This window comes from Eschscholzia californica, unplaced genomic scaffold (genome assembly GCF_041429995.1).
Source record: "Eschscholzia californica isolate CP2 unplaced genomic scaffold, dmEscCali1.0.p SCAF_3, whole genome shotgun sequence".
In the NCBI taxonomy this organism is placed as follows: Eukaryota; Viridiplantae; Streptophyta; class Magnoliopsida; order Ranunculales; family Papaveraceae; genus Eschscholzia; species Eschscholzia californica.
In genome coordinates this window covers 65,410,638-65,424,283 of record NW_028238420.1, presented here as the reverse complement: position 1 = coordinate 65,424,283, position 13,646 = coordinate 65,410,638, and the positions used below count along the sequence as shown (strand labels likewise).

The window sequence follows — 13,646 nt, the reverse complement described above, 5'->3', positions numbered from 1 at the left end:
TGGAAAAGGAATATAGTATACCTAGAATATTGATTTGGAAATGTGAGTTTTAGTAATTCTAATACCTTACTTTGGTGTTAGGTTTAGTTGAGGATATGATTCATAACGACTTATTTTGATCGTATATCATTTAATCTATGATTCGAGTTCTTTTACGGCAAACATAGGCCCAGTAGTTTACCAGGTAGTAAATCTATGCATATGAACTCGAATACAATTTATTGAGGAAGGTAAATTCAATTACGAATTAGTGTTGAAGGGGTGAAGAAAAAAAACTTAATATATTTCTACATTAGCAGAGGGTGTCTTGACTCTTGAGCCAATCATAAGGGCACCTGTTGAGATTTCAATATTTTTGATAAAATAATAAAATTGGAACTATGGCGTCTCTAGGCTCTAATGGAGCGGCATCTCTAGCGGAGCTGCATCTCTAACGGAGAGACATACATATAACGACTCAATCAAATCGAGTTTCGTGGAAGATCTCGTCCTCTTGTTAAATTCTTTCAAAACCCTCAACAAGTGAGAGGTTGTATATATTCCAATTCAGCTTTAAGTAAGCAATTCAAACGCCGATCTTTAAAACGTATTGGATTTTGTGTTTACGTGTGTGTGTGTATAGAAAGGCTAATATATGTTCGCCAATGTATCAGCTACGCCTGGGTATTGTAGATCTCTAGAATTGAGTTTGCTTTTACATCCTCGTTCTTTATTTCTAAGTTGCTCATTTCTGATAGGTAGGGGCGAGGCTCCGCATACCATACTACTCGTTTATATGGAACTTTGTCAAAATGAAGTCGGGGTGGGAGGATATTAGGTTTTGGCCTTTTGGGCTAGGGTTTCCTATAGAACTTTTTCTTTGTTGAAAGGGTTCCCTATAGAATTTCCTAGCTAAGTTGTTTTTTTCCTTGCTATTTTAATCTTACTTGTTTAAATCAGAATCCTCTAACCGAAATGTATGCCAAATTAGTTATTCAAACAAACCAGACATAAAAATTTAAACAAAAATTGAAAATTCTAAAATCTCCTATTCAATTCAACCTCCAAAGTTGCATTGGAATAAGAAATTTCACAGTGGTTATGATTGGGGAAAAAATCCGAGAACCTCAAATCTGTCATGGACACTCGAGTCCATTCGAGCCCACAAATATCCGAAATCCGAAGGTGGGGTAAGCCTGTTTGACCGAAATATTTCGAAATTTTATTCCTTCGTGAAAACCAATTACTCGACCTCCTGCCACCCGAGAAACCCGAAAAGTTTGACGGGGTTTGAACCCTAATTTTTTTTAGAATAACCCACCCTGTTTAACACGAAAGTACAAATGAACAGGGAGTTTCAGGATCAGACCAGGCCAACCGGATGCATGATATAAATCCGACGGGCCAAGCTTGGACCAATCCCCATCCCTACATGTGGTAAGTCTGGTGACTCGGGTGTGTCTATACATATATTTCCTTGGCCATTAAAGATAGGCCAACGCTTTGGGGAAAGCTATATAGTTTCCGGGGTGTGAAGTTTTGGGTGGATACAAAAAAATAGATTTTTTTATTTTCTCCAAACAACCAAATACTCTTCAGCTTCTTCTTCTTTTCTCCGGCGACTCCACCATCTTCGACGACTCCATCATCTCCGGCGACAATTTTTTTTTTATTCTCCTCTCCATCTCCGTCGAAGGGGAGAAGCCCCTTCGCCGGAGGTCTAGTTTGAGGAAAGAGAGAAGAAAGAGAGAAGAGAGGGAGAAGAGAGAGAAAGAGAAGAGAGGGAGAAGAGAGAGAGAGAAAGAGAAGAGAAGATGGTGAAGTCGCCGGCAACATCCGACCAACGACTTTTTCCGGCGACATTAAAGGGGTGTTTGGTTTAACTTTTTTTGTTTTCCACCGTCTTCCCCGAAAACTTTAATGTTTTCCCCAAAACAGTGGCCTGAAGATAAAGTCCACCTTCTTAGAAGGCTTACAAAGCCTAACCCATTAATATTCTCACTATTCCGTAACTCCCCCAACCAAAACCCTAGAATTAAAGGGTTTTCCCATACTCCAAAATAAGTCTCTTCCCACCCGTTTTTGCCTCACGGGAAGAAATATTCAAATCAAACAATGGTATACAAGTATACAACAATCTTCCTAGCAATTTATATCTTTATCTTCATATACTTTTCCTTTATTTTGATTCAAACTTATAATATCTTATCTTGAATCTTTTCAAGTGAAGTATTCAAAGGAACCAGATAAATCAGGTCCGGCCCTGGCCCAAAGCGAGTAAAGCCTCTCTCACTTTTTTTTTTGATGAAGACAGCCTCTCTCACTTAGTCACACCTATATCTCTCTCTATATACGGCATATATCTCTCTCTGCCCTTTATCACCTCCCTCACACCCCTACACCTCTATATATGACATAATGTAGTATAGGGCTACTGGAACTAATTTTCTGAAATTCTAAATTAATTGTTAGATTTAATTCAAAAATTGAACTATCTTTATGGAGGATATACAAATCTAATGAAATAATTAGTGGTCCCAATTTGTTCTCTCTATTAAAAATTACTAGAATTAACCGTTAGTTGGACTCAATTGGTCTAAAACACATGATATTGAGTCTAATTAATCCAATTTCAATCTCAAGCAAAAACATCTTTTTCTTTTTTACGTTATACGTTTCTTTTAATTGACACTTCCATCAATATCACGACTAAAGAACCTCTGCAACTATACCATCACTGCCACAAGTACTGAACTTCTACCATTACAACCACCGTCAAACCACGACCAACACAATCACCGTAACCATTAAAAAGTGGCAGAAACTTCTCTATTCTCTTTTCTTATAGATCATTTTCTAATAATTATTTTTTTCTGCTAAAAAATCTCAGGGCCGCCCCTGCAGATAATCCCACCAAATGTGAACTACTCTAATTTAATATTAGGGTTTTTCTTCATTTTCTTCAAATTCATGTGGTTTGATATGATTTTTGTTTTTTGAAATTTTCTTCTTTCAGCTTGCAAGACTAGAGGATCAGATATTAGGGTTCATTTTAAGGTGTGTGTTAATTTGAGATTAATATCTGGTTTTACAACATTATCTTTTGATTGAAATTATAGTTCAATGTATTTTTTTTGCTTGACTAGAAGAGTTTAATCATGTTGTTGTACAAAAATTTGAGTACAGATGATCATTAAATTAGACCTAGTCTCTGACTTAGATGATAGGAATTTCACTAGTGAAATACAAAGATATCACTTTTCTGTTTCTTATCTAAATTAACTTAATTTACACCTTAAAATTGTAGTTAAGTTATTGAGCTCGATCGTGCTCGTGGGTAGCCTGATACGTTTGAGGAACTTGGAAGAGCTGATTGCCGCCCACCAACCTACGCGCACATACCTTTAATTTGTTTATTGAAACCAAGATTTTTTCTCATTATCTTATCAACGAGCTACAACAGCAGCCGAAATCCTTCTCCTTTGATATTGTCTTTAATTTTTCCTTCAGTTTTCATTCAAATTTCTTGCTCGAATATTCAAGGGTTTTTGCATAGCACAAGATCAACCTATATGCGTATTTTGCACAACTTATATGTCATCTCCTTGCCATATTGAATTGACCTTATCCGAGAAGGAAGACCCAGTGAAGAAAGAGGTAATTACACCATACTAATCATCTTCCCTATTAAAAGTAAAAATGAGCACGTAAAAGCAATTTTGTATCGTTTTTTGTTCTTGAAAATATCTGCATTTTGTACAATTGATTGTCGTTTTTCCTTTTGTATCTTAGGAGCTGAATAAATGATTTTTTTAGAGGTTTTTTCTTGAAAATAGCTGCATTTTGTACAATTGATTATCGTTTTTTCCTTTTGTATCTTGGGAGCTGATTAAATGATTTTATTTTGAGGTTGACACTCAATTGGCACCAATGAAACCAAAGAAAGTTCTTCGTAGCGGTGCTTCATCTTAGAAAGAGAAAATAGAGATAGTTTGCGACTATTGGGAAAGAACTGAACACTTTCAGTTACTTTTTTCCTTTTTTTTTTTTTCTGTATTGGAATTTGGAAATACATTCTCTCGTTACTTTTTAGATCACTGGGTTCATTTTATGATATTAAGATTTTGGCTTGTGGTTCTTATCACGCCATTGCTTTTAGTTTAACATAATTATTTTTCGAGAGTGCTACATGTACAAAGTCCTTGACAAAATCGATTTTCTAACGTGATTTTCACACGTGATTTTCCCATCTAAAATAGTTTTTCCTCCTTTTTTTTTTTTAACTTAGTATTTTCCTCCTCCAACAGTCAACACCTTTACTACTTTCTCTACAAGTGTAAGGTTTAAAAAAACATCCTAAAACAACTTCCCTCGAAATAAGGTCATAAATGAGATTAAAAGAAAAAAATTGTATGATAGATGGAATGAATCACTCAAAGAAATCATAACAGTTACACAGAAAACTGATTGGTTACAATAGCTAACAGATTCCATATTTATTGGAGAGAAGATCCGGTCAGATTTCTTTCTTTAATCAATTATTACTTTCTTAATAAACCTATATATATATATATATATATATATATATATATATATATATATATATAATGCACTGAATAGCAAATTCTATTTATTGATTGCAAGGGAAAGAAGAAATCAAGAAGATTGACAAGACAAATAGTGGGACCATATCTAGAAGCGAAACCTCCTCCTCCTCCTAACTGGTATGGTGGTTCTTGGTTATGATATTTTAGTATCTGGGATACTGATCAGACTACCCGTAAAGTCATTGATGCGGTTTAAATCTATATGTATATATTGGCAATATTTAATTCAACATGATTCATACTTTCATGATTTATATTTCACACGATCTAAAAGTAACCCTATGCTCCTCGTTCATAGGGTTACTGAACTTTCTTTACATACGATGCATTTACATGAACGCGTAGTAAATAGTCAAACTCATGATGAACAAGTATACGGAGTGGATCTTGTTAAGCCCGTCAATGGCTTGTTATGTTTACAACGATTCGATTCCATTCTGGTTTACAACATCAGTACTAGAGAGAAAATAGATTTGAATTTGGATGAAAGAGTAATTAATCTCAGAGGTATATGTAGTATTTGGGGTAAAAGAGTACCGAATTTCACCATCGAAAGTTGTGCATTTGGATTTGATCCTATCACCAGAGTACATAAAGCTGTGTACATTCGACAACCATGGCCGAAAGCTACTCGTCAAGATGATGACCTTTGCCAGATATTTACACTAGGCAAAGACGATTGTTGGAGAAGCATTGATGAGATAATACCTTGGCAGCTCAACAACCATACATGGGTTTATACAAATGGTTTCATATTTTGGAAGCCATGCTTAATTACGAGGCCGCCATGCTTTCGTGAAAGAGAGTTCTATAATAAGTTTATAGTGGCATTTGATGTTGGGAAAGAAAAATTCATAACTATCTCAACCCCTATTTCCGTGGAGTACATAGTAAATGATTTGTTAGAGGTTGACGGATGTGTATCTCTGGTACATCGTGACTCGTGCTGTGACAAGTTAAAGATGTGGATACTACGTGAAGATTCATATGACAAGAGTAGTAGTAATTGGATTGAAGAAACTATTCACATTAGTTGCGAATGTCGTAATCGGGTTCTCCAAGTTCAAGCCATTGAAGGTACAGACCTACTTGTCATTGGACTCAAAAGAGGTCCAATTACAAGGAATGGTGTAACTTGTGATTACTATCATTATGACCGGAAAAGGAAGACATCCAAAATAGTAGAAACCTTTGATTGGAGATCCCCAACCACAAGTTATGTCACAAATCTGGTTTCTCTACATAAGCCAAAATAAAAACACATAATAGACATTTATTTTCCGTGTTTTTATCTTGCGTGCATGCGAGTTTAGGTTTTAAGTATGGTTTTCATTTATTTTTCAGAATGTATGTATTTTCCGCCAAGAAATGACTCAGAATTCATAGATATTACTATAGTTCTCTAGCATCCATACTAACTAATGACTTGGTCTCGATACTAACTAATGAGTTGTGTTCGGGTGGATATTTTCGAGGTTTTACTATTAAATCTCTCGAAATTTCTTTTAACCCAGAACCTTTCCTAATCGAGAACCTCTCCCATCTCTTCACTCCCATTTTCATGAACGATGAAAGAGTCCCCGTACTCAGATCCCCTTGAAGGGTTTAAGAGTAATGGAACCATAGCTTTCAAAGTTTGCATAGATGCAACTACAAAATTCAGATGCAACAAAATGATAAACTATATGTGCGTTCATAAATACTAGAGAGAAAACCCTATATCAATGGACTTGCATTTGAGTGTTCATAAATACTATATGTGCGTGCTCAAACTTAGTAAGTGTATGGGTTGGCTCCTGGAGCCTTCGCCAGGAACAAAACCCTATATCAATGGACTTGCATTTGAGTGTCAAAGAGCTGGAACAATATTGATAACAACAAAAGCTTTGAGATTTAGATAAAGAGATTATAGTCTATATGTGCGTGGTCAAACTTAGTAATTGTGTGGGTAGGTCGTGGAACCTTCGTCACGAACAAAACCCCAAACCTTATACCGATGGACTTGGGTTTGGGTGTCAAAGCGGGAACAATATTGGCAACTGCTAAAACTTGGAGCTTTAGATAAAGAGATTATAGTCTATATGACATTTGTTCGCGTTTTGTTAAATTAGGGTTATAAGACTTTTTTCGAAGTTCTTAACTTTTTGGGGTTTTCAGGGAAGGTGATGGTTCATGCTCTTGTTGAGAAGGCAAGAACTTATTATAATTTGGAAAGCCTATGGGCAGCAAAATACCCTCAAGTGGGCAAAGTCAGGTTAGTTTCTGTATTAAAAGTCCTGTGTTTTGCAAATTCTAAATGGCATTTGTTGTGCTCCATTTCACAGCATGATTCCTTGAGGGCTTTAGTTGCTCCCACTTTTGCTTTTGAAAGTTTAGGGTTTATCTTGAACCTCTGTATAGTGGATTACTGGATTCTGCAAATTTCAGGATATCCGCCGGAGTAAGGTAGAGACATATATAGATCCAAAGGAGTTAAATTCTTGTTTTTAGTTTACTGATAGACTTGTTTGATCTCGAAATGTCTCGATAAGTAAAACCATCTTTTTGGTATAACTCCGGCCTCTGGAACTGTCGTGTCTGATGCAGGCCATTAGTGAATAATGTGATGTTCTTTAACATTCACAGTAACTAATGACATGGGCTCAGGTAGCCGAGTTTACACTCCACCAAACCTCGAGGACACGGTTTCTGCGAGTAACTGACTACGACTCAGCCGGGTTATTCGGATGGACTCGACCAAACCCTGCCAGACTCGACAAAGTAAGTAAATTAGGAGAAACCCAAGGCTTGAGTTATTTAGAGTACAAAAATGCTACATTAACGAGGAGAAACCCAAGGCTTGAGTTATTAAGAGTACAAAAATGCTACATTAACGAAGCATTTTGACGAATTGCTTTGCCAGAATGACATGGCATCTTTTTTTCTGAAATTTTGACCAAATGTGAAGGTGATGACAAGGTTCACTCGTGATTACCGGAAAAAAACAAGTTATATGCTCTAATCATGAAATTTGAATTTTAAAAGAAATTGAATCTGATACTCCAAAATAAATTGATTGTCTTCATATTACCACAAAAGAAATTGTTTGACTAACTGGTAGGTTTAAGATCAATTAGTATTAGTCACCATTTTTACTACAACACCAGCCTCTATTCTCCTATCCACCTTAGAACGCGATCTTCATTTTTGAACAAATGCTATTCATCCCTCCCTCGGAGCTCTCTGTTGCACAACCAGAAAAATAAGGAAAAGATCCTCCGCTAAAATTTTATGAAAATAGTTCAACCTGTTAGGTTAAGAATATGGATGTGAACTTACAGATTTTGTTGAAAGCAACAATGTCACAGCTCTGAATGTACTCGTTTGCAGGTTCAACGGTAAGATGGTCTTCGACAAGGGAATCAATTGATACCAAGTCATCCACAACCGTCAACATAATTTGCAACTTCTTAATTCCGTATCCAACTGGTACAAGTTTCGCTGCATTCAGATATATTTAAAAATTTAGAATGCTTCCACTACATATATGTATGTGCCCATATCTGAACAGGAGAGAGAGAGAGAGAGAGAGAGAGAGAGAGAGAGAGAGAGAGAGAGAGAGAGAGAGAGAGAGAGAGAGAGAGAGAGAGAGAGAGAGAGAGAGAGAGAGAGACGTACAGGCTCCCCAGGTCAACCCTTCCATCTGGACACTTCTGACGGCTTCTTCAAGTTTTTTCATGTCCGTCTCATCATCCCATGGCTTCACGTCCAACAAAACAGAGGACTTCCCAGCTAAAGGTTTCACATGAACATAGAAAAAAGGGATATCAGCAAGGAGGTTGCTTAATTATCTGGCAAAAGAGAGAGCAAGGAATTCTGAAATAGTAGAGATTGTATCTATACTAACATTCTTTCTTTTTCCCAGATGCCTTGACGGCGGCTGCACGTTCTTCAGATGCTTTCTTTTCCTCCTCGGTCTCTTCACCGAAAAGGTCGACATCATCATCATCGTCATCCTCCTCAACTGGCGCCTGAAACCAAGAGTGGTTACATAAATGAGAAATAGAGAATCACCAAGAATAGCATCGACAATAAAAACGCATTGAAGTGTAACTATTAATATAGTATCACTACAACTGATAACATAACAGCAAAATAAATAAACTTTAAAGATGATCTTCGTACTACGGTACAACACCAAGATCGAAAGATAAACTGATCTGTCGTTAATCGGATAATAGTTTCTGAATCGATAATTTCTTTGCCAGTCAAACATGGTAGCAGGTTTCAAGTGATATCCAGACTATCCTAAAATGGGTGTGCTAGCTATTAAACTTATGATCCAGTTTTGTAGAATATCAAATCTTAGTAAGTAGCTATAAAGCTAGGGTCACTTCATGTGGCTGATATCGTGATATATCATTTATCAACCCCTCGTCGATATGCAAAAAAGGTTTACTTATATTTTCTATTGCTCTCTGGCTTTCAACAAAAAAAACTGTATAGGCGACCACTGAAAAGTAAGCGGACGTTACACAATGCAATGTCAAAAAAAACGTTTTCCCAATTTAAGGTCGTGGTTTGCTCTGTAAAAGTGATGCACCGCCTTGAGACATATGCCCCAGTGTGGAAAAGCCATACTTCAAATCTTGTAGAAAAACATTTGATACCACATTTATGTAGAAAGATAAGATAATATAGCCTTTTCCACTTTGCTGCAATAATATAAAGCCTTGCGTGTTTAACAAACAAGATATATAAAGGTTTTTTACTTCTTGTGTTGCATAAACTTAATCGATGCTTGTAAGTTTTGTTTTCTCTCTAGATGCGTATGCCTCGAGCGCTAAAAATACAAAGCGTAGGGGATGTGATTGCAGGAGATAAAACATAAGCAGATTACAAACCTTAGCATCAGCTCCAGAAGGGGTTGCAACGACCTCTTCAACAACAGGTGCAAATCCCTCCACAGTGACACCCTGACCTTCACCAGATACACCACTGGAATCGAAGAACTATTAATACATTGAAAAGATACAAAAAGAGCGAAAAATATGACAAGATAAGCAAATAATATGTAGTTCTTACGAGATCCTTAAAAGTGCACTAATATGGTTGTACCACCTAAATACATTCACATATTCCGAAGAAGGGGCTTTTGACAAAGCTGCATGGATAGTAATATCATCCTTTGAAGCTTGGTATCTAAAACAACAACAGAGTAAAATCATAAATTTACTTATAAATTTACAAAAACAATCAACGGATTACCAATATAAAATACTAAAGGCTTACCCAGTGATGTAACTCCGGGAGAGAAGATACTTGTCGAGTTTCTCAAGGCCGGAAGCAGAGTTGAGGTTATTGAACGATACTGCCATTGCTAATATGCTAAAACTCAGAAAACAAATTTACAAGACCATTAGTTGAGTTCATGAAAATCTCCATATCAAATAATTACTAACAACACAAAAACAATAATGATTGGCGCCAGCCGAAAGCTGGCTGGTGTCTGACTTAAACTGCCATATACAGTCGTCCCCTGTTTCTCTCTCTTAACTCTGTATGGAGAAATCTGACTGCCCACATCCAATTTCGACCAAATTTGGCCTAACTATTTCGGGCATTCTATTAGCTTTGATACTATAATTACATAAAAAAAAGGATTTTGAAGAATTAACAACCATGAGGACATATCAAATAAGATATTGATCTATAATCCTCATTACACAGATCTCAATAGGATAATCACAAAGAAATCTAAATCAAAATAAGAAATCATCCAGCTAATATTACTAATCGTGAAATTCAAATACTCCATAACGAAATCTGTGTGAAATTCTTCTAATACTTTCATAAAATAATATTCTTCTTCATCTACATCAAAATCTAACACTGAAAATAACTCATCCGATGCACAATTCCACAACAGATCTTACTTTCCTATACTTTTTTCCCGCCAATAAAAAGCATCATAAATTAACAAACAAACCGAAAATTCAACAAATACTTACAAAATTTAGAAGAATCATCAAATCATTATCATACAAAACAACTAATCCTCCATGAAAGTACTGATACAGAGAAGAATTGAGCTTACCTCTTATGAACTTCGATCGAGCAAATTCCTTCAGAGTCAGAAGTTATTTTGTTAGGGTTTTCGTGAATTTGATACCCGTCTATTTATAGAGATAATGGGCTACGTCGGGTTGGGCTTGGATAGTCCGGTTCCGAGTAGTAATAAATCGGCACATTTTTTTTGAGTTAATTCCTATATGGCCCCCTACTTTGTGACCAGCTTCCTTTATGGCCCCCTTTTTTTCGTAAATTCAAATATGGCCCCCTATTTTCAGACAAATGTCCTAACTACCCTTCCTTTAAATCTTTTTTCAAAATAAAATAAAAAAACAAACATAATTCCACCTCACTTCCCTCTCCACCACTTATCTCTCCACCTCACCTCTCTTCCCAAATCATCTTTCTCTCTCTCCAACTCACCTCTCTCTCTCTCCACCTCACTCTATCTTCTCCGATGAAGGTCGCCGGCCGGAAATTTATCCGGACGGCGACCTTCATCGGAGAAGATAGAGTGAGGTGGAGAGAGAGAGAGAGGTGAGGTGGAGAGAGAAAAAGGTGAGTTGGAGAGAGAGAAAGATGATTTGGGAAGAGAGGTGAGGTGGAGAGAGATAAGTGGTGGAGAGGGAAGTGAGGTGGAATTATGTTTGTTTTCTTTATTTTATTTTGAAAAAAGATTTAAAGGAAGAGTAGTTAGGACATTTCCATGAAAATAGGGGGTCATATTTGAATTTACGAAAAAAAAGGAGCCATAAAGGAAGCTGGTCACAAAGTAGGGGGCCATATAGGAATTAACTCTTTTTTTTTGAAGGGAAAAGCAAAATACCATTCAACTAACAGAACAAATACCTTCATAAAAAAAACTGACAGAACAAATAAATCGGCACATTAGAGTTTGTGTCCCTCCAAATATAATCACACCATTCTCAGAGCGAAAGTTAGAGTTTTTTTTTTCTGGATCATTAGATTTTCTACATCAAGGTTGAAGTAACAGGTCGATAAGTATGTCTAGGGTTTGTGTTGGAAATTTGGACGCAGAAGTTTCAGAATGTGAACTTAGACATAAATTCAGTGTCTATGGTATGGTTCGTAGTGTCTGGTGATGTAGTAAATTACCAGGTCATGCTTTTGTTAAGTTTTATTATTATAGTGATGATGTAGATGCAGTCCTTGTTTTGAATGAGAAGAACGGTTGGCGTGTCGAACTTTCTTCTGGACGTGGTAGCGGTGGTGGTGGTGGACGTGGTGGAGGTGAGGGTTTGAAGTGTGTTGTTTGGCCTAGCCATTTTTCTCCGGAATGTCGCTCACGTGGTGATTCACTGGGCATGGTAGCAGGTAGGCGCAGTAGGAGCCCTAGTCCCCGACGTCGTAGGAGCCCTAGTCCTCGACTTCGTAAAAGCCCTAGTCCCCCACTTCGTAGGAGCCCTAGTCCCCGACGTCGTAGGAGCCCTAGTCCCATTCGCCTTAGGAGCCCTAGTCCCCGACGTGGTAGGAGCCCTAGCTATCGGAGGAGTTATAGCCCACCCCGTTGAAGGAGATCTCCACGGCATCGTAGTGTAACACCCTCGTCCTAGTTGTAATTATAGGAGGGATAACCGTCAAGAGAGGAGCTGAACTCAAAGTGGTCGTGTCTTGGACTTCTAATGGTATAGCTATTAATCTACAAAGAAATGAGAATGATTCGAGGACTTGAGTTATTATTGATCTAACTTTTATGACCGGTTGAGTAGAATTGGAGTCCTTCAACAAAAAAAATAAAGAGTAGAATTGGAGTGTTAATAATTTTTTTTGATTAATCTTTACATATTTGGGTTTTTACTGCACACAATTTGTGATTTATGTTGAGCTAGGATGGCGCCAATGACGGGACTACTTCTCTGGGTTTTTTTAGCATCTACATCTGGTATATTAGGCGCCTTAATAATGATCTGTAGGGTGTAATTCTCGACTACAAAGAAATGCCTTTTTTTTTTCTTCTTTTCTACAATGAAAACTATGTGAATTACTAACATTTTGGGTTTTTAGCCCAATATAATAGAAATGTCGAGTTTTCCTCAAAAAAATAAAATAAAATAAACAACTTGACATTCCTCATAAAAGAAATGTCAAATTTACCAACTATATGTTTAGTCAGGATTGAAGTCGCTTTGATACACTAAGATCGGATTTTACCCACAACAAAAGAATGTTGATTGTCAAGAATAAGTCACTTAAATACACTAAGATTGGGTTTGACACACGGCAAAATAACGTTGATTATCAAGAGTGACAGCCTCATGTTGTTTAGTTCTGTCGGAATTATGTTCAGGAGATGCTGATTTTGTCCGTATATACTTCTTTACTATTTCGAGTGAGAGGGGAACGCAAATCAACCCACGTACTATAACAAATTATTCACTTTTTCGCGGTTTAATACGAGGCAAACTCTTGTGACATCTGTTACTAATATAGATACCAAACATAATAGATATGAATCAAAATCAGAGAGAAGAGACAACTAAAAACTTTCTGAAGAAAATCGTAAATGGAATGTTGAAAGACGAGACAACATAAATTATTCTGAGAATTTTAAAAGGAATCTCGACATATGACATAACTAAAATTTTTAATAATTTTCAAATGAAATCTTGTCACGATAGGCAACTGGAATTCTTATGAGAATCAAAAGTGGGATACGACAACTGAGAAGTATGAAATGGAATCCCGACAAATAAAATAATGAGAATTCTTAGAAAAAATTTAAATGGAAATCCCCGACAGAATAGACAACTGCAATTCTCAAGAGAATCTAAAATGTGACCAGATACATGAGAATTATAAATGGAATTCTGACAAACAAGACAATTCAATTTTCTAGAAGAAATTTAAATGGAAATCCTGACAGGATAGACAATTGCAATATTAGGAAAATGTAAAACCGTATCAGACACACGAGATTTATAAATGAAATTCTGACAAACAAACAACCACAATTCTTGGGAGAAATTTAAATGAAATCCGACAAAAGAT

At 36.6% G+C, this 13,646-nt stretch overlaps 1 protein-coding gene and 1 pseudogene across 1 annotated transcript; one reads left to right on the top strand and one right to left on the bottom strand.

Moving 5' to 3' along the window:
* Positions 1–7,601: 7,601 nt before the first annotated feature.
* Positions 7,602–10,779, bottom strand: LOC147553454 (elongation factor 1-delta-like). The gene is made up of 8 exons (XM_086665427.1): positions 10,663–10,779; positions 9,858–9,953; positions 9,651–9,767; positions 9,470–9,563; positions 8,473–8,596; positions 8,244–8,357; positions 7,905–8,066; positions 7,602–7,808 (listed from the first exon to the last, which is right to left on the bottom strand). Coding segments are annotated over exons 2-8 (699 nt in total). The 5' UTR covers positions 9,944–9,953; positions 10,663–10,779; the 3' UTR covers positions 7,602–7,806.
* An 862-nt stretch (positions 10,780–11,641) lies between these two features.
* On the top strand, positions 11,642–12,169 carry LOC147553453 (serine/arginine-rich splicing factor RSZ22A-like; annotated as a pseudogene).
* The last annotated feature ends 1,477 nt before the right edge of the window (positions 12,170–13,646 follow it).